At 61.5% G+C, this 19281-nt stretch overlaps 1 protein-coding gene across 8 annotated transcripts; it reads left to right on the top strand.

Annotated features, from left to right (window-relative positions):
* Nucleotides 1–100: 100 nt before the first annotated feature.
* Nucleotides 101–16870, top strand: PDLIM7 (PDZ and LIM domain 7). Of its 8 annotated transcripts, none has more exons than XM_086851835.1 (25): nucleotides 101–212; nucleotides 1453–1559; nucleotides 4838–4989; nucleotides 5297–5327; nucleotides 6914–6930; nucleotides 7521–7675; nucleotides 8012–8048; nucleotides 8632–8670; nucleotides 8776–8930; nucleotides 9246–9282; nucleotides 9934–9972; nucleotides 10091–10245; nucleotides 10584–10620; nucleotides 11080–11118; nucleotides 11248–11393; nucleotides 11736–11772; nucleotides 12557–12595; nucleotides 12718–12875; nucleotides 13220–13256; nucleotides 14166–14224; nucleotides 14309–14543; nucleotides 14621–14801; nucleotides 14956–15076; nucleotides 15545–15660; nucleotides 15949–16870. In XM_086851835.1, the coding sequence occupies exons 1-25, from the start codon at nucleotides 104–106 to the stop codon at nucleotides 16033–16035; spliced, it is 2325 nt and encodes a 774-aa protein (XP_086707961.1). In that variant the 5' UTR covers nucleotides 101–103; the 3' UTR covers nucleotides 16036–16870. The 8 variants fall into 8 exon arrangements, with proteins under 8 accessions (XP_086707961.1, XP_086707962.1, XP_086707967.1 ...); XM_023935822.2 differs by lacking the exon at nucleotides 101–212 and adding an exon at nucleotides 683–809; XM_086851837.1 differs by lacking the exon at nucleotides 101–212 and adding an exon at nucleotides 798–1288.
* Nucleotides 16871–19281: the final 2411 nt, after the last annotated feature.

Raw genomic sequence — 19281 nt, 5'->3', positions numbered from 1 at the left:
GGGCCTGCCCGCTAGGGGGCGCCGCCGTGCCCGCCCCGGCCGGCAGAGCCGCGCACGGTGATTGGCCGAAACGCCCGCTGGCTCCACCCCCTCCCGATCCTATATGTGGTGCGGCCGGGCCGGGCGGGGGCGGTGCCCGGGTTCGAGTCCCGCGTCGGCCTGTGCCGCACCGCACCGCTCCCGCCCGCTTCGCCGGGCCCCGCTGGCTGCGGGTGAGTCCGGGGAGCCGGGCCGTGGCGGGGGGCTCCGTTCTCTGCCGGAGGGGATGGGGGCGTGAGGGGCGGAGAGTTGAGGCCTGGCTTAAGGGGAAGGCGGGTGGTCAGGGTCGGGCCCATGTGGGGCAGAGCCGGCGTCCCCGACCCCCGGGAGGGGCGGCGGTGTGGGATGGGGAGGGGTCCCGGGGCCCCCCGCGGGTCAGGGTGGGGCTTCCCAGCAATAAGAAAGACTGCCCTTCCTGTGCACGGTGGGGACCCCCGGTGCAGTCGGGCCCCGTCCCGCCGGGGAGGGGTGGGGGGTATCCGCCCGCTCCGGGCCGCCCCGTCCCGGCGCCTCGCTGGGGCTTGCGCGGCTCCCGGGCGCCGGGAATGCCTGACACGCAGCTCTTCCCCCGGCCCTCCCGAGCGGGGAGCGGGCTGGTGTCGTCTTACACGCCTTATATAGCCCGCACCGGCCCGGGGAGAGCGGGGCCACGCTGGCCCCCGGCCCTGCAGCCGGCCCGTGCGAGGCGTGCGGAGCCCCGCAGCCGGCCCTGTCCGCCCTCGGGAGGGAGGTCCTGGGGCCGTTCGTGGGGGTATAGCGGCTTCTTCCAGGTAAAAGGTGGCAAGAGGCTGGTGCTGGCCCATCTGTCCGGAGCCTTGGCCGGCTGACAGCTGTCAGGCAGGGGAACGCCGGGATTCCCTCCTGCCAAAGCGCCGGAGATGGGCTCGATCCCGGGGAGCATCTGCTCGGCCGGCTGCCGGAGCGCCAGCCCGGCTGCTCTGCCAGGCGCCTCGGGTGGTATCACGCAGCTCCTGTGCTGCTGCTGATAATTCATCCGGCAAAAATGCTTCTGGTTCCCATCCTTCTGTACCTGCTGTTGCTTCTCTGTAGTCTGAACAGCCTTGGCTCTCAGCAGCAGGAATTTCTGGGGTGCTGCAAGGGAGAGCACATCCCAGATTTCAGAAATCAGAGCCCACAAACACTCCACTGTGGGTGGCAGCGGGACTGTGCTTGGCTCCCTGGCACTAGTCAGTGTTAGCCTGGGCCCCTCAGCTCTGACGTCGCTGGAGAAGATGCTGATGGATTTGGGGTGCGTCTCTAACCACAGTGTAGGATGGTCAGGGTGGAGTTACAGCTGGAAACGTGACCTACCTCCTGTCCTACCCTGCCAGGCACTGAGCCCTCTCCTCGCCTGCTCTCCCTGCGTTATTTCCATGTACTCTAACACCGGGATCACACCCTCTTCCCTTGCAGAGATGGGCGACATGGAGTCCTACAAGGTGATGCTGAATGGGCCGGCACCCTGGGGCTTCAGGCTGCAGGGAGGGAAGGATTTCAGCATGCCGCTCTCCATCTCCAGGGTAAGAGAAACCAATTGGTGACACCCATCCTTCCTCCTGCCTCTGTGGGAGGGAGGTCGCAGTGGCTGAGGCAGAGCAGTACGGGGGATGTAGATGAGCTGGGGCCCCGGGAATGCTGCATCCTGCTCTGCCTGGCTCCACATAGGCTTCTTGGTCCCTTATCAGCTGCAGCCCAGCATGGGGGTGTTCCGGGCAGAGAGCTGTAAGCAGAAACGTGAAATTCTGCACAGCCTCTGCGGAGGGGGGCAGGGGAGGCCCCTTCCGGACTGTGCCCACCACAGTGGGAGGGGATCTGCTCTCTGAGATGTGGGACTGGCTTCCTGGTCTGCATCCCAGCACTGGGCTTGGCATCCCAGGACCTAGCCAGTGCCCTTCTGCCCTCCTTTCCACAGCACAGCTCCCAGCTCTGTGCCTGAGGTCACTCCTGAAATGGGCATGGAGAGGAGGAAGCTGTGCTGCCTGTACAGGGATGTGTCTCCCTCCACAAAACTCTCCTGTTTTTTCAGTGAGAGCCATTGTGCTGCAGCTGGTTGTGCCCAAGGCTGCTGGTTTGAGCCTCTCTGGTTGTAATGTTCCCGGGCCTGACCCTGGGTGTGTGCAGGTCCCCGTGCTGGCCATGGCTTTGGCCACGCAATTGCCTTATAAGCCTTGGAATGTGACTGCATCGCCTGTGCCGCTGGCGCTTGGGCAGCTGGCACGGAGGCTGCTTCTCAAAGGACAGCTGTGCTTGTGGCATCAAGTGCTGCTTGGGGACCTGCCCCTGGCATGAGCAGGGCACTGCACACCTGTCCCAGAGGGCACAGATCTCTGTCCCAGCATGGAGCACGGCCCCTGAGGGCACTGTGTGAGGCTGGAGTCGCCAGTGCCGCTGCCCCGGGGCCTGCTGATCTCTGCTGAGCACGCAGAGACTGCTTCAGCGAGTTTATTCTCTAAAAAATGTTTCTCTTGGCTGCGAGCCAGTTCTTAACAAAGGGTCTGGTCGCATGGAGGAGCCTCCCAGAGCCTGGGGCAGGGGCCTCGTGGAGCAGTGCTTGGTGAGGCTTGGGCAGTGCTGCTGTCCTGGGCAGGGCAGTAACAGTGAGGACATTCCCAGGGGATGCAGCAGCTTTGGGGGCTCTCTGGTGAGGCTGGGCTGCATGGCAGGGCAGTGTGCTCCGATGGGAAGGTGTGAGCCTGTGCTGCTCTGCATTCCAGAGGCATCCCCAGACCCAGAGCATGCTGCTGTCCTTGGCCACTGCTTCCCGTGAGCTGGCCCTGCTGCAGAGGGCTGGAGGGAAGTCTCCTGCCCCAGCTTTGTGGGCTGCAGTGGGGCCCTGCTCTGCAGGTCTGCAGGGCTGGGCAGCACAGGGCAACGCTGGTTTGTCAATTGGTTTGACTTTCAGTTGTGTCCATCTGTGTGGCACCCCTGGGTGAGCAGTAAGGCTGTTTCAGCTCAGTGATCACACAAAAGAGATGCCACCATGGCCCTCTGCCATGTACCTCCTGTGGCACGGGGCTCTGCTAGGGTGCTGACATCCTGGCTAGGCAGGCTGTAAACCATGGTCCCTGTGCTGGGAGAAGGACTGAACTCCAGATAGCTGGATGCTGTGTGGTGCATCTGCCGGCTAGGAAAGAGGAGAGGCACTTTGGTGCTAGTGGCAGGAAGGTGCTGAGGGAGGCTCTGTCCTGGAAGCCCCTGGACAGGGCAGTAGGTGAACACCTCTCTGGAAGTGGTGATGGAGGTGCAGGGAACAAAAGACTGGGTGGAGAGGGGAGGAAGGAAGCCCTGGTTAGCAGGTCTGGATGGGAAGTAGGAGGGCTGGCACTGCCATGGCTCCTGGCTGAGCTGGCACCTGTCAAAGGGGTTTCCTGCACGTTGGCATTGAGGGGGACGGAAAATGCTGACCAGGCTGGGTGAGGCTTCATGACGCAGCCTGATGTGCTCTCCCCTTCCTGGGCAGTCGTGTGAAAACTTCTCCCAATTCCTGCTCCTGCCTCCAAACCCAAGCAGCCGCCCCATGCCTTCCCCAACCCTCCAGGGCAGCAAGCTGGGGCTTGCAGCAGCATGACCAGGAGCTGGGGGCATCCCTGCTGCTGGGCACCCTCCTGTGCCAGGCAGGAGGAATGGGAGGCCAGTGTGGGGATATGTGGTGGGGGTACCCATGTCCTGCTGGGAATAGCAGTGGGATGCAGGTGGAACTGGGCCACATCCAGCCCATATGGGGTGTTTGGCCTTGCATGGAGGGTGGTGCTGGCCTAGAGAAGGGATGTGTGGCTCCCAGGGTGAGCCGAGTTCTGCAAGGAGGGGCTGGGACTCTGTGGCAGGGATTTTTCAGCCCTCTAACAGTGCTGGGAATCTGGCTCGCTCCTTTTATGTTCATGTCGAACAGGACTTGAGGAAATACTTGGTCTGGGTCCAAGCGCCTCGAGTTCTTCCATGCTGGAGGAGCAGGAATGGCTGCAGCCTGCCCACGTCTGTCTGTCTGTCTGTCAGTGCCTGAGAGCTGTGTGCGGTGCTGCGGGCTCTGCTCGCCTCTGGCTGTGCATCCCTGGTGGGAGGAGAGGGCAGCATCTGCTTCCCAGCATGGGGTTGACGAACACCGTGCCACGGAGCCATGGCAGGGACAAGGCGCATCCCTGGCACTGTGGCCGGGAAGGGGAACTTGTGGCTGTGCTCCCGGCTGTCCCAGCGGGGCAGCGTGGGTGGGGGCGGGTGTCTCCCTGCCCCGGGAGGGCTCCTGCTCCTCTGTGGGAATGAGGTAATGTCTGTGCCTGGTGGGAACTGGACGGGAGCGCGGGCGGCTGGGGGGAGTGCCCAAGGGGTGCCTCCCCTGTCCTTCCCCGCCCCAGGCGAAGGGCTGGACATGCCTGTGGTTTGCAGTCAGATGTGGGCTGCCCAACGGGCCCTGACTCACTGTGCTCCCTTCCTGCCCTGGGACCACAGGGGTGACTCCAAGGGATAGCTGGGCTTCTTGTTGAGGCTGAGGCAGCACTGCCTCTGTGTTTGGCGTCACGGCGATGAGGCCCTGGGGTGCTGGCAGGGTCCCCAGCCATGCCAGAGGGCAGGGGCTGGGCAGCGCCCCAGAGAAGTGCTTTAACTTCTGCTGCTGCCAAAGGGAAGAGGCTGCTCTGGACTCATGCACTGGGAAATGGGGAGTAATCTGGGGATCCCCAATTACCCCTGGGTCAGGTCTGTGTGGTGTCCTGTGCTGGGGATCCTGGGCCTCATGAGGGTGTCCCTCTGCTCCCACGTCACTGTTTGGCTGTTCCTGCTCTCCCTAACTCTGTCTGTCCTGCAGCTGACTCTGGGTGGGAAGGCAGCCCAGGCCGGCGTGGGAGTGGGTGACTGGGTGCTGTACATCGATGGGGAGAGCACCAGTGCCATGACACACATCGAGGCCCAGAACAGGATCCGCGCCTGTGGGGACAGGCTTTGCCTCACCTTGAGCAGGTAGGAATCATGGGTCCCTCAAACATGGGGTTCTGATATAACTGGAGTGTAATCAGGGCCCTCTACCCAGTGCCACCTCCTGGCATCACCATCTCCCAGCATCACTGCTCCTTACTTAGAGCCAGAAGTCCCTGGCTGTGTCCAAGAGCTCTGCTTGCCTGGATAAGGCTCAACCTGACTGCAGGCCACAGGGCAGTGCCAGCTGGCCATGTTTCCCCTTGGTTGGGTGCTGCATCCCTGGGGTACCAGCATGCTGGTGGTGTCTGGACCAAGTCCAGTACCTGCCCATCTGTCTCCTCTCTTGCAGAGCCCAGAACCAGCTGGGGAAGCCGCAGAAGGTACGTGTTGCTCCTGGTGCCGCAGTGGCAGCTCAGCCTCATCTCAGGGAAAGGGAATCTCCGTGTAGTCAAACAAATGGACTTTGCTCCTGGGGCTTTTAGGGGGCTGGGGTGTGTTTGGAGGTCTAGAAAACCCAGCTAGAGGAGCAGCTTTGACCTCTGGCACTGTGAGGGATCAGAGGGAGAGGGATCTGCGCTGTAGGTGCCTGGGCCCAGACTGCCTGTGCCCCTGCTGGTGATGGGTGTGGGCAGAGATGCAGAGGGGCCAGCACAGGGGAGGAGGCTTGGCAGGTGCAGCACCATGTTTGCTAGTGCTGGGGAGTGCCCTGGCACAGGGAGGCAGGGCTGGGGCTGGTGACGGGTGGCTCCTGAAGCCACCTGCATGTATTGAGCTTTGTGCCATGGGATGGTTGCAGTCGGCGTGTGTGCATGCACCGCCCTGCCACGGGCAGCAGCGAGTGTCCGGGGCACCTACTAATCTTCAAATGACCCTCAGGCTGGGTTTGTGACCTGCTGTCGCTGGGCCAGGTGCCCAGTGGAGTGAGTGCCAGCCTGGCAGAGCCTGGTCTCCAAGGTGCACGTGCTGTCCGGCTTTCCTACCTGGCTGCCTGCTGCGCTGCCTGGCCCAGGGCTGCCCCTTGCATGCTGCTTGACGTGTGAGCCCGTGTCTGTGTGTTTTGTCTCGCTCAGGACTCACTCCCCTGCTCTGAACCCCTGAAATATAACTTCGCTCCCAGCACCGCCCTCAACAAAACAGCTCGGCCCTTTGGGGCCGGCTCACCTCCGAACCCACGGCCCGGGCTGGTGACGAAACCCGTGACGTACGCGCCCCTGGCGCCCGCCTGCACCCCCCAGCACAACGGGTATGTTGCTGTCCATCCTGCTCCCTGAGGATCGGGGGGAGCCTGCTGCCCAGCCCTGCTGCGCCTTGCATGCCAGGCACCCTGGGTGGGAGCGGGGGACAGTGCCCGTGCCGGAGCAACCGGTGGCTGGTGCTGAGGTGGCACAGCAGAAGTGTCACACACAGGGACACGCAGCCACGCTCGTGCCGGTCCTGTGCTCAGTGACGTGTCAGCCTGTGGGGACTCCTGCCAGGCTTGACATGGTGGCTGTGGCAGGACACTGGCTGGCATCTGCAGTGGCAGGGAGACGGTGGCTGTCTGTGCCTGCCTGGGGAAGTCCTGCTGTTCCCCTGGCTGCAGGAAGGGGCTGGGCAGAGTGATGGCCTCCAGTCCTGACCCATGGTTCTCCCCTGACTCTGCTGCATGTGTCCAGCAGCTGCTGGTCCCTGCTCCTCCTGCCAGAGCTGCCATAGGATCTGGGCAATGGGGCGGGATGTGGCATTGATTGCCCTGGGCATCCCGGCCTTTTCTGGAGGCCAAGGGAGCACAGTCTGGTCTCCTGGCATCTGCCCCTGTGCTCCCAGTGTGCTCTCAGCCTTGGGCGAGTTTTGTGTGAGATTCAGGGATAGGGGGACTAATGCAGACCATAGGTGAGTGCTGGAAACTTCTTGGGTGCTGCAGATCTAATTTCACTTTCCTTTTTCTTTCTTTCTCTCCTCCCTTTCTCTTTCCCTCTCCCTACAGGTGCTGAGCCTTGACAAGTCAGTAAGCCTTTTACCTGCTCTCTCTATCCTCCCTGCATGCCTCTTCCCTGCCAGTGCCCCATCCTCTGGGGCAGGGCCAGCCTGGGGTGGGCAGCAGGTGCTGCTCTGCCCATGTGGGTGGGTCACTCCTGTCACTGAGCTGTCCCCAGTGTAGAGGGGACAGCTGCCTGTCTCTGCCAGCTGCTGGGGCCCTGGAGTGTCTTGTGTGTGATCCATTCCCCAGGATGTGGCTGTGCTGGGCAAGGGCTGATGGGCTGTGCTGGGCACGGTGCCCAGAGCCAGGTGGCACTGCCATAAACAGCTGTGGTACAGCTTCCCTGATGGTGTTTTTTTGACCTTGGCTTATTCTTGCTCTGTCCTTTCTCTTTCTGGCCCTTGGGGCCAGTTTCAAATTGCCAGGAATGGTGGTGGTCATTCCAGAGTCAATCCTTCACAGGCCCAGCCTTTTTGAGGGAGGAGTTGTGGGGTGGGGAGTAAGACAAGGTGTGGCATCTCTGGTACTGGTGTGCTGTGATTCTGTGCTGGGGAAGGTGGGGGACAGCCCCAGGAGATCTGTCAGATTTGACAGATGACTCTGTCACTCACAGGCAGCCCCCACAGCTGCTGGAGTCCCCCAGCACCCCTGTGTGTGACCCTGTGAAGCTGCGGATGTTAGAGGACATTGATGACTCCAAGCCCCACAGCTGGACCTCCCAGTCCCGTTCCTTCCGCAAACTGTCGCGGCTGGTGGGCGCAGACAGCAGTGAGTTCCCGCAGGGCCTGGCACTGGCTGACTGCCCAGCTCTGCTGGGGAAACTGGAGCTGGATAAAGGCTTTGGTGCCTCGTGGAGTGTTGGTTTTGGCCCTATGGGGCAGTTAAGCCAGGCAGAGCTGCCTGGGGCTGTGTGGGCTCATGGTGGTGTTGCTGGGCTGGAGCTGTGCTCTGCCCCGTGGCCAGGCAGGGCTGTGTGTTGGGGCAGGTGGGCACTGGGAGGAGAGGTCCTTTTCCCTTTCCTGTTCCTTTTCCCTTTCCGCTGTCTCTGAGCCTCAGTTGCTGCAGACTGACTCCATCTCCCCCTTTCTCTCCTGCTGCACTCAGTGGAGGATGGTGAGGAAGAGCTTGTTAAAAAGCCCAGGTAAGGGGGGCATGTGCTGGAGCAGCAGCAGGAGCCACAAGGTGCCCACCCCAGGCTCAGCCCACATGCCTGGTTCTCTCTTGCTGCTTGCAGTCACTCAGGGGAAGCTCTTTGCTCTGTTGCTGTTTTTTCTCTCCCTCTCCAAGAGTTGAGCTGTTGGTGGAGGTGCAGAGCTCACCCTGCACTCACCCCACAGTGGGCATGGCCAGAGCTCAGCCACTGCTCTGGCCATCACCTTGGGAGAGTCCTGCCAGGACATCTACTGGCCAGACAGAATGTCCAGTGCTGGGTAGAACCTGCTGGGCACTGCTGGCACAAGCTGGGGAGGCCAAGCTCTGCCATTGCTTCTTGAGGAAAAGGGATGAGAAGGCTGGTGCACTGACAACACCTTGCTGGGGGTCTTGGGAGGTGCTAGGCAGCAAATGGATAATGTGCTGTGAGCCTGGCGTGGGGCAGCAGGATGGCAGGGCAGAGCTGGGTGAGTGTCTTTGACTTCTCCTAGTTCTGGAGTGCATTTCTGAGGGATGGGCTGTGCCATGGTCAGATACTGAGTGTTGTGCTGCTGTTCTTTCCAATATCACAGGGATGCCCATGGGTCCAGCTGGGGCACAGTGGAGCCATGGTGAGTGCCAGGTTCTGGTGAGGGCACCTTTGGCAGCACTGCCCTGTGCTGAAGCAGGGTCTGTGCTTGGTGCTGGCTGAAGTTCCTGCCCTCTGTCACTCACAGGCAGCCCCAGCAGCCTCTGGAGCCCCCCAGTACCCCTGGGTGTGATCCTGGGAAGTTGCGGATGTTGGAGGATGCTGAGGGCTGGCAGCCCCGCACCGGGACCTCACAGTCCCGCTCCTTCCGCAGACTGGCCCAGCTGACGGGCACAGATGGCAGTGAGTTCCCTCAGGGCCTGGTGCTGGCTGGGGATCCAGACTGTTTTGGGGGAACCAGAAGTTGGGAGAGGCAGTGGGGTGACCTGGGAGTTTGGGTTTTGTAACTCCAAGTAACTTCCTGAGGGCAGGTGAGCCATGGGAGCTGCCCAGGGCTGTGTGTGGGCTCCTGGTGATGCTGCTGGTCTGGGGTTGTGCAATGGGGTGAGGGGATGGTGAGTGGAGAGGCTGGTTTTCCTCCTTTCCCTTCCTGCTTTTCCTGGACCTTAGTTGCTGCAGACTGACTCCATCTCCCCCTTTCTCTCCTGCTGCACTCAGTGGAGGATGGTGAGGATGAATTAATTAAAAAGCCCAGGTAAGGGAAGTGTGTGCCAGGGCAGCAGCAGGAGCCACAGGGTGTCCACCCTGGGCTCAGCCCACAAGGCTTGTTCTCTGTCACTGCTTGCAGTCACTCAGGGGAAGCTCTTTGCCCTGTTGCTGTTTTTTCTCTTCTCCTTATCCTCCACCCTCTGTCCTGTCCTTTCCTTCTTCTTAGAGCCAAGCTTTTGGCAGAGCCACAGTCTCTGCCCTGTGCTCACCCCACAACAGGCACTGCCAGTGCTCAGCTGCTGCTCTGACAGTCACCTCAGGAGGGTCCTGCCCGGACACCCACCAGCCAGGCAGGCTGTCCCCAGATGAGGTGTCCTCATGCAGGGTGTTCAGGCAGGACCCACTGGGCACTGCTGGCACCGAGCTGGGGAGGCCAAGATGTGCTGGATGCAGTAGGCAGGGGTGGCTGCTGGCACTGACAGCACCTTGCTGGGGGTGTCAGGAGTTGCAGGGCAGGGAACTAAACCAGACCTGGGGCACAGTGTCATGTGGGGCCATGGAATGGCTGCAGGGCTGATCAGGAGTGAGTGCTGTCAGCATTTCCACAAGGCTCTTGTGTCTCTGGGGCTGTGGATGCATATGGGGAGAGAGGGGCTGGTCAAACATTGTTGTGCCACCATTCTTTCTGATATCACAGGGATGCCCACGGGTCCAACTGGGGCATGGGGCAACATCGGTGAGTGCCAGACTCTGGCAGAAGTGTTGGCATATGCCAGGGCATCTTCAGGGGTGCTTCCCTGTTCCAGAGCAAGGTCCAGTCCTGGTGCTGAGCTTCTGCCCTCTGTCACTCACAGGCAGCCCCCACAGCTGCTGGAGCCCCCCAGTGACACTGTGTGTGACCCTGTGAAGCTGCGGATGTTAGAGGACATTGACGACTCAAAGCCCCACACCTGGACGTCCCAGTCCCGTTCCTTCCGCAAACTGGCCCGGCTGGTGGGCGCAAGCAGCAGTGAGTTCCCGCAGGGCCTGGCGCTGGCTGACTGCCCAGGTGTGCCCAGCTTTGCTGGGGCAACTGGATAGAGGCCATGGTGTGTTGTTACATCAGGGCATTGGTTTTGACCCCATTTGGGCCCTTTGTGGCAGCTGAACCAGCGGCAGCTGCTCAGGGCTGTGTGGGCTCGTGCTGGTGCTGCTGGGCTGGAGCCCTGCTCTGCCCTGTGTGTTGGGGCAGGGGTGCAGCGGGAGGAGAGGGCGTTTTTCCTTCCTTTCCCTTCCCTTTCCTTCCTGCTTGGGCCTCAGTTGCTGCAGACTGACTCCGTCTCCCTCTTTCCCTTCTGGTGTGCTCAGTGGATGATGGTGAGGAAGAGCCTGTTAAAAAGCCCAGGTAAGGGGCATCAGCAGGAACCACAAGGTGCCCATGTCAGGCTCAGCACCCCCCAGCCACTTCACCCTTGCTGCTTGCAGTCACTCCGGGGGTGCTCTTTGCACTGCTGGGGGTTCTTCCCTCCCTCTCTGTCCCCTCTCCCTGACTTGAGGTGCTTTCAGAGCTGCACAACGAGCACAGCCAGCACTCAGCCACTGCTCTGTCACTTCAGGAGGGTCCTGCCCCAAGCACCCACCTGGGTAGGGGTGGCTGGTGACAGTCACAACACCTTGCTGGAGATGTTGGGAGGTGCTGGGCAGCAACTGATCTTGGTGTTTTGCGTCCTTTGTGGCTGTGAAGCAGCTGCAAGGCTGCTGGTCAGTATTTCCACGTGGCTTGTGCCTCCATGGGGCTGTGGGTGCATATGGCAGGGATGGTCAAACAGTGACTGTTGTGCTGCTGTTTTTTCCCATGTCACAGGGATTCCCATGGGTCCAGCTGGGGCACAGTGGAGCAGCGGTGAGTGCCAGGATCTGGCCGAGGTGTTGGCATGTGCCAGGTCACCTTTGGCAGCACTGCCCTGTGCTGCAGTGTTGGGCAGGGCTTGTGCTTTTTCCTGGCTGAGCTCCTGCCCTCTGTCACTCACAGGCAGCCTCTGGAGCCCCCCAGTACCCCTGGGTGTGATCCTGGGAAGTTGCGGATGTTGGAGGATGCTGAGGGCTGGCAGCCCCGCACCGGGACCTCGCAGTCCCGCTCCTTCCGCAGACTGGCCCAGCTGACGGGCACAGATGGCAGTGAGTTCCCTCAGGGCCTGGTGCTGGCTGGGGATCCAGACTGTTTTGGGGGAACCAGAAGTTGGGAGAGGCAGTGGGGTGATCTGGGAGTTTGGGTTTTGTAACTCCAAGTAACTTCCTGAGGGCAGGTGAGCCATGGGAGCTGCCCAGGGCTGTGTGTGGGCTCCTGGTGGTGCTGCTGGTCTGGGGCTGTGCTCTGCCCCATTGCCAAGCAGGGATGTGCAATGGGGTGAGGGGATGGAGAGTGGGAGGTTGGTTTTCCTCCTTTCCTTTTCTGCTTTTCCTGGGCATCAGTCACTGCAGACTGACTCCATCTCCCCCTTTCTCTCCTGCTGCACTCAGTGGAGGATGGTGAGAATGAGATTGTTAAAAAGCCCAGGTAAGGGGAGCATGTGCTGAGGCTGCATGTCCCAGGTGTCTGGGCACTGCTGGCTCTGAGCTGGGGATGCTGAGCTGCACCTTAGCCTTTTGGGCATACAAGGAGTGGAGGAGGCTGATGGCACTGGGAAAAGCTGGCTGTGGGATGTTGGGAGGTGCTGGGTAGCACCTGCACCTGGGGCACACTGTTCTGTGGTGTGGCAGAGCTGGGTGAGTGCTGCTGGCTCATTTCCTGTCAGCATCACTACTTCTCATGACTCTGAGCAAACTCTTTGCCCTGTTGTGGATTCTTCTCTCCCTCTTTGTCCTTTCCGTCTCCCAGAGCTGAGCTGGTGGTGGAGCTGCAGAGCCCACCCTGTGCTCACCCCACAACAGGCACTGCCAGAGCTCAGCCACTGCTTTGACCTTCACCTTGGGAGGTTCCTGCCTGGACACCCACCGGGCAGACAGTTTGCCCCCAAATGGGTGTGCAGGCAAGACTTGCTGGGCACTGCTGACACCAAGCTGGGGAGGGCAATGTGCAGCACAGTGTGCTGGACACAGTGTGTAGGGGTGGATGGTGACACCACACTTTGCCGGGCATTTTTGGAGTCACAGGGCAGGCACTGTACCTGGGGCACGATACATGGGGTGATGGAATCGCTGCAAGGCTGGTCAGGAGTGAATGCTGTTGGCATTTCCATGAGGTTCTTGTATCTCTGAGGTTGTGAGTGCATATACGAACCATGGGCTGAGCCGTGGATCAGCCACTGACTGCTGTGCCACCATTTTTTCTGATGCCACAGGGATTCCCATGGGTCCAGCTGGGGCACAGTGGAGCAGCGGTGAGTGCCAGTGTCTGGCAGAGGTGTTGCCATGTGCCAGGGCACCTTTTGGAGTGCTCTTCTGTTCTAGAGCAGGGTCTGTGCTTTGTGCTGGCTGAGCTCCTGCCCTCTGTCACTCACAGACAGTCCCCACAGCCCCTGGAGCCCCCTAGCACCCCTGGGTGCAACCCTGGGAAGCTGCGACTGATAGAGGATGCTGAGGACTGGCAGCCCCGCACCGGGACCTCGCAGTCCCGCACCTTCCGCAAACTGGCCCAGCTGACGGGCACCGACAGCAGCAGTGAGTTCCTGCAGGGCCTGGTGCTGGCTGGGAGTGCTGGACTCTCCCTGGGCTGCCAGGGTCCTGCAGAGTCTGGAGTGGCACTGGAGTGTTGGTTTTGGTCCACGTGGTCCCTGTGGGGTGGCTGAATCAGTGGGAGCTGCCAGGGGCTGTGCGTGGTCTCGTGGTGGTGACACCGGTCTGGGGCCTTGGTCTGCCCTGTGGCCGGGCAGGGCTTTGTTTTGGGGCAGGGGTTGGTGGGAGGAGAGGTTGGTTTTCCTCTTTTCCCTTTTCCCTCTTCTTGTGCCCGGGCCTCCGTCTGTGAGGACTGACTTGTTTCCTCCTTTCTTTCCTGCTGCACTCAGTGGAGGATCATGATGATGTGTTTGTTAGGAAGCCCAGGTAAGGGGAGTGTGTGGCAGCAGGAGCTGAGGGGCTGCATGTCCTGGGAGGAACCTCTTGGGCATTGCTGCCCCTCAGCTGGGAATGCTGAGCTGTGCCGTGGTGTCCCAGAAACAGTGGGTTGGGAGTGGCTGATGGCACTGGCCAAATCTCGCTGGGTTGTTGTGATTTTTGGGCAGCAACTGGACCTGGGGCACAGTGTCCTGCAAGCCTGGTGTGGGGCTGCAGGGCTGAGCTCATGGATGCCACCAGCTTGTCAGGGTTGTTTCTTGTTCTGTGGGGTTCTGGACAGCACCCCATTTTTTGCCCTTACCTCACTGTGACACCTCCTGTCCTGGTGCCATGGCCCTTGGGTATGAGCTTTACCCAGTTTACTCTGATACAAATAAAAGTTTGGTTTGTTGTCATCTCCTTTTTGAGTTTGTCTTGGAGAGGCACAGAGCCACTGGCTCTCCCTGTTTCTCTGTCCCCCCTCTTTCAGTGGGCTGTGCCTCTCTAGCCCTGGCTTGCCCTGCCTGTTCCCAGTGCTGCTGAGCTGGACCCTGGGGCTCCCTGCATCAGGTCATGTCCACATCCCCCTGCACCCCAATGAGACTGGGGGTGATCATCACTTATTAGTAGGCAGCCAAAGTCTGTGTGGTCCCTGGGGTGCCTGGTCAGTGTGGAGAAGCCCAGAACCCTCCCTCCTGCCACTCCCCAGACCACCCCAGTAGGTACCAGAGACCCTGGGGGTGCTGTGTCTTGGCAGGACTGAAGGCCCTTGGCTCAGTACCTCATCACTAAACCAGCTACTGCTGGGAATGAGGGCTTGGCCAGCTCCCTCCTGCTTGTTGGGGTGGGGAGCCCTGCCTGCACCCCCTGGGCAATGGGGGCAAGCAGGGCAGGCTGGATTAACTACTTGTTCTGTAGCCAGGTCTCCGTGCCGGACCCGTCCCCAGGAGCAACAATGAAAACTGAACCAGGACTGGGTGAGCAAAACACCTCTGGGCTTTTTGGGGAGGGGCTGCCAAGGGATCAGGAGCACTGTCCTTAAGTCTTGTGTGTGTGTGCAGCCCCCAGGACCCCCAGTGCCACCCCCAGCCCCACCAGCCGCCCACCCTGGGCTGTGGACCCCTCGTTTGCCGAGCGCTACGCCCCGGACAAGACGAGCACGGTGGTGAGCAAGCACAGCCAGCCAGCCACACCGACCCCCATGCAGAACCGCAGCTCCATCGTGCAGGCGGCCCAGCAAGCCCCCGAGGGGCCCGGCCGCACCCCGCTCTGCTACAAGTGCAACAAGGTCATCAGGTGAGCCCCGGCCGCCACCACCGCCACGCCAGCGTCCCGGGCCCCGGCGTGGCTGACGTGGTTCTGTCCTGCCACAGGGGACGGTACCTCGTGGCGCTGGGACATTATTACCACCCCGAGGAGTTCACCTGCTGCCAGTGCAGGAAAGTGCTGGATGAGGGTGGCTTCTTTGAGGAGAAAGGCTCCATCTTCTGCCCCAAGTGCTACGACACGCGCTACGCACCCAGCTGCGCCAAGTGCAAGAAGAAGATCACTGGGGTGAGTGTCCCTCAGCCTGCCCTCCATCTCCTGTCCTTGCCCTCTGCTCTGAGTGCCTGGCTCTGTCCCTTCCCACCATGGTCCCATCTCGGGATTCCTTGTCCCTTCCCACCCTTGGTGCCCCTGCCCTTGGCTGACAGCGGCTCCTCTCCAGGAGGTGATGCATGCACTGAAGATGACCTGGCATGTGCAGTGCTTCACCTGCAACGCCTGCAAAACTCCCATCCGCAACCGAGCCTTCTACATGGAGGAGGGACAGCCCTACTGTGAGAGAGGTAGGACCCAGGGACCCCACGTGTCACCTCATGTGGCCCTGGGGCACCACGGGGACTCAGCAGCTGCGCACAGGGCTAGGGGCAGAGCCTGCTCTGCAGGGCTCTCCCTGGGCAGTGGGAAGCACAGAGACCCCAATCCCACAGCCCTGAGCCCTCCATCCTGGTTCTCCCTAGCTGCAGGGTAGTGCCATCGCTCCTATGTTGCCATGGCAATGAGGGAGGATGTACATCAAAGCGAGTGCTGCATCCTGGGAGATGAGGTTCTCCTCCTCCCGCTGGAGCCCTGTGGTGGCCGGGCCACCCTGCGCCTCTCCGAGCTGTCTGGGCATTATCTCACCTGGATGGGGGCTGGCAAAGTTGTCCCCAGGCTGTGCCTGTGGGATCCCGGCGGAGCTGCAGCCCTGCTCTGCTGAGATGAGTAGCTGTAGTGCCTGGAAGTGCTGACCTGGGCTCTGCCTTTCCTCACAGACTATGAGAAGATGTTTGGCACCAAGTGCCGCGGCTGTGACTTCAAGATCGATGCTGGGGACCGGTTCCTGGAGGCGCTGGGGTTCAGCTGGCATGACACTTGCTTTGTCTGTGCGGTGAGCTGTGTGCCTCCCTCCCTGACTGTTCAGAGCCTGTGCCTCTCCCCAGCTGTCCTGCTCTGGGTGGGACACACCAGCAGCACAGCAGACCTGCTGCCACAAGATTTTTCCTACTTGTCTTCATTCTGGGGGCTTGGGACTCTGCTCTGAGCCTTCTGGTCCCTGGCAGTGCCCTAGGGCCATGTGCAGTGGTCCCTGGTCCCTGTGTGACACCAGTGCTGAGCTGTGGGGGATCCAGAGGCTGACTCAGGCCCCCAGCCTGACCACCTGCACTCTCCTCCCCAGATCTGCCAGACCAACCTGGAAGGGAAGACATTCTACTCCAAGAAGGACAAGCCGCTGTGCAAGAGCCATGCTTTCTCCCACGTGTGAGGAGTGGGAATTCAGCTGTGCCCACACATGCCCCTGGCCCTGCATGCTCCTCTCCCCCTGCCCTGCTGGCCCCAGGGAGCCAGGCTGGGCCCTTGGCCCTTCTCCTTGCTCCTGCCTCTTTCCTGGCAGCTTCTGGCTCAACTCCAGCCAGATACAGTGCTGGGTCCAGCGCTCCTTATCGCTGGGTGGCTTCTTATATGCTTCTCAACTGGCCCTAGGAGCCTGGGGAAAGGGATTCTGTATGGATCCTCCTGCCCCTGAGCCATGCTGCATGGTGGGCATAACTATGCTGAGGCTGGAATTGGAGGGGTCTGCCACAGCTGGGCTGCTCTCTTTCTGCCTGGCAGCTCAGTGCAGGAGCAGGGATACTCCTTACACGTACCTGAGTGAGTGAGGACCAGCTCCTGTCTCACTCTCCACCACCTTCCCTGCTGTGTGCTTGGGGCTGGAGACCTGGCCCAGCTCCTCTGCTGGGGACCTGCTCATGACAACACTCCAGCCACCCCTCAAACTGCCCTGGTGCCTTTCTGCCCCTGGCATTCCAGGGGCATCTGGGCCTCGTGCCCCCCACCCTGCTGGCCCTCTGCTCCCCTGGGGCTCGCAGCACCCCCAGCCTGGCGTGGCCCAGCTGTGGGCTGGCAGCGTGTGCTGATGGCCAGCCCAGCCAGACGGCTGCTCCTGCAAGGCTTGGGCACAGCTTCCTACCAAAGAGCTCTCTGCCACTGCCATCCTGGGGCCATCAGTGCCTCCCCCCCAACCCACACCCTCCGGTTAGGCTGCGCTGATGTAGCCACGGTGCTTTTAGTGCCTTCAATAAACACGTCTCTGCAAGTGCCGCCTGTCTCCAGGCCAGTGGTTTTGCCGAGTGAGGTGCGGCCGGCTGGGAAGGTCATGCTGTGCCCTCATCCCGCTCCCTCTGGGGCCTGACTCAGCTCTTTCCAGCTTTCCAGGGAAAATCTTGGCCTCAGATTTCTCCTCCTCTGCCCACGTCAGCCCAGGCTTGACCCCTTGTGTTGACTGGGTCATCCCTCCTGTAGCAGGCAGGACCACTAATGGAGGCAGTAATTAATCTGGGGGGCAAAATGCAGCAAGGAGAGATGGGGAAGGGGTCAGACCTTAGTGGTCTAGCAGTGTCCTCTGTGCCCTGGCCTTGAGTCCTGTAGAGGGGATGAGGAGTCACGGGGCACACATGGGCCACGTGCAGCAGCTCTGGGCGTTCTCCAGCGTGGAGCAGCCAAGCGTTCGCTCACGCGATGCAGCTGCCGTCCCGAAGGACGGGTGTGAGGCCACGCCGGCACCTCTGGCTGGAACGGGCTCGAGGGCAGCGGGTGGGGGGAAGTGGATGTTCTCCTCCCTCTCCACTCTGACAGCTGGAACGGTCATTAATAATTGCAGCTCTTGCCATGATGAGCAATTGTAAGGAAAATTGTCTTGCTCATCTACTGGAAGGTTCTGCCGGGGGCAGGAGCTGGCTGGGGGAAGCCAAATGCCTCCTGGCATCACCCGGATCTGGGCTGCAGTGCCACATCTTCTCACTGCCAGTTCCAGGAGTGCAAAAGCACATCAAAGATGGGGTGAGGAAAGTCGAGGGATAAAGACAGGCTGGGGCTCGGGCACATGAGAGCAATGTGGTCACACTGAGAAGCAGCAGGACACGGGTGCAACAAGGGACAGAAACAGCTGGTGCCTGCCTGGCAGGGCCAGCAGGAGCAGGGCTGAGTCCCAGCTGTGCAGCCAAGGTCAGAGGAAGCACAGGAGAAGGTGAGGTGGCTGTGGCCTCACGTGGGCAGCCCCTGAGCCAACCCTGGCGTGGCTGGACAGCGACTCGTGAGTGGAGGGCAGGGAAGGGGCAGGGGGAGGCAGCCGTGCGGGACAGGTGTGGGAACAGGTTCTGCCAGATCAGCCCCGGGGTGCCCAGCTGTGGAGCAGGGCCAGGGCAGAGCCAGGCTGCTACAGCCAACCTGCTTCTCCCCGGCATCTCCCAAGCATCCCCTTGTGCCACTGCAAGCTCTGCGCTCGTGGGGGGCTTAGCTCGGATCGTTCCCTGTTGCCCCTGGGGCCTCCTGATGACGCCTCTACCACCCAAGGTGCCTCTGCGCTTTGCCAAGGGCATTTCTTGCCCACCAGCTCTGCGCACCATGTGAGGAGCTTGTGCTCAGGCAGCGGAAGGAGGGTCTCGGGTGGTCTGCGGAGGTGGAGCCTTGGGAGGGGCTGCAGCCTCGCTGCTCCGAGAACAAAGCCTGGCGGCGGCAGGCTCAGAGCTCCCACCACATCCCTGAGCAGGGTCCCAGCACATCCCCCCCCAAAACCATCTGAGCCGCTTGTGGGGTGCCTGCCCCGGCCTCAGCCCCCGCGCTGGCCCCGGCAGCTGCTCCACAGCTGCTCCCAAACTCTCACAGCCTCTTAGGGCGGCTCCGGGACTGGCCCCGCTCGGAAATGCTGGTGCAAGGAGGGCGTGGGGGGAGCGGGAGGCACAGCCAGGGCCCACGGCACCCTGTCCCATGTCCCTTTGGGGTCATCCACGGGCTGCTCTGAAGGGCTTGTCTTGGGATGGGTCACTCGAGCGACATCCCCAAGCTGCAGGAATCAGGCCCTGTGCGTTCTCCATTGCTGCTCTGGCACAGAGACCTCTCCAGCGCGGTGCTGGTCCAGGCTGGGGGCAATGCTGGGGACAGAATCGCTGCCTGTCCTGGCAGGAGCGTTAAGATCTGGCCGGGAGTCCCTGCAGAGCCCTGCGCGGGTCAGTGCAAAAACAGCCGTGGGTTCACAAAGAGGCAAAACCTCCCGGAAAAGGGGCTTGTGGACACAGCCTGGAAGGGCTCTGAAGGGGGCTTGGAGTGGTGGGGATGGAGGGGCAGACGGGCAGCAGAGAGGCCCCCAAAAAGGCTGTATCCACTGACCTGGGTCAGTGCGTAGGGCACAGCCTACGGTGCCGTGTCCTTGGAGAGGAAACCTTGGGCACGGGGGCTCGGCATAGGGCAGCTGAGGGCGCAGGAAGCCCGGTGTGCCACCTCCCCTGGCTGTAGCGGACGTGGGGTAGGGGAGAATCTGGGGATGGAGAGGACCACCCAGCACGAGAGGTCTCCAGGGTGCAAGTTCCCAGGAGGGACAGTACAGGATGCGGGGTCCCCGGGGCGGAGGAGAGCCCGGGATGCGAAATCACCCGGCGTGCAGGTTCCCAGGAGGAGCTGAGCCGGGGTTCAGCGTCCCTGGGGCGGGGGATGGCCCGGGGCGCGGTGCTGCGGG

Source organism: Cyanistes caeruleus, chromosome 15 (assembly GCF_971803275.1).
Source record: "Cyanistes caeruleus chromosome 15, bCyaCae1.hap1.1, whole genome shotgun sequence".
NCBI lineage: Eukaryota > Metazoa > Chordata > Aves > Passeriformes > Paridae > Cyanistes > Cyanistes caeruleus.
This window is presented reverse-complemented; position numbering and strand designations above follow the sequence as displayed.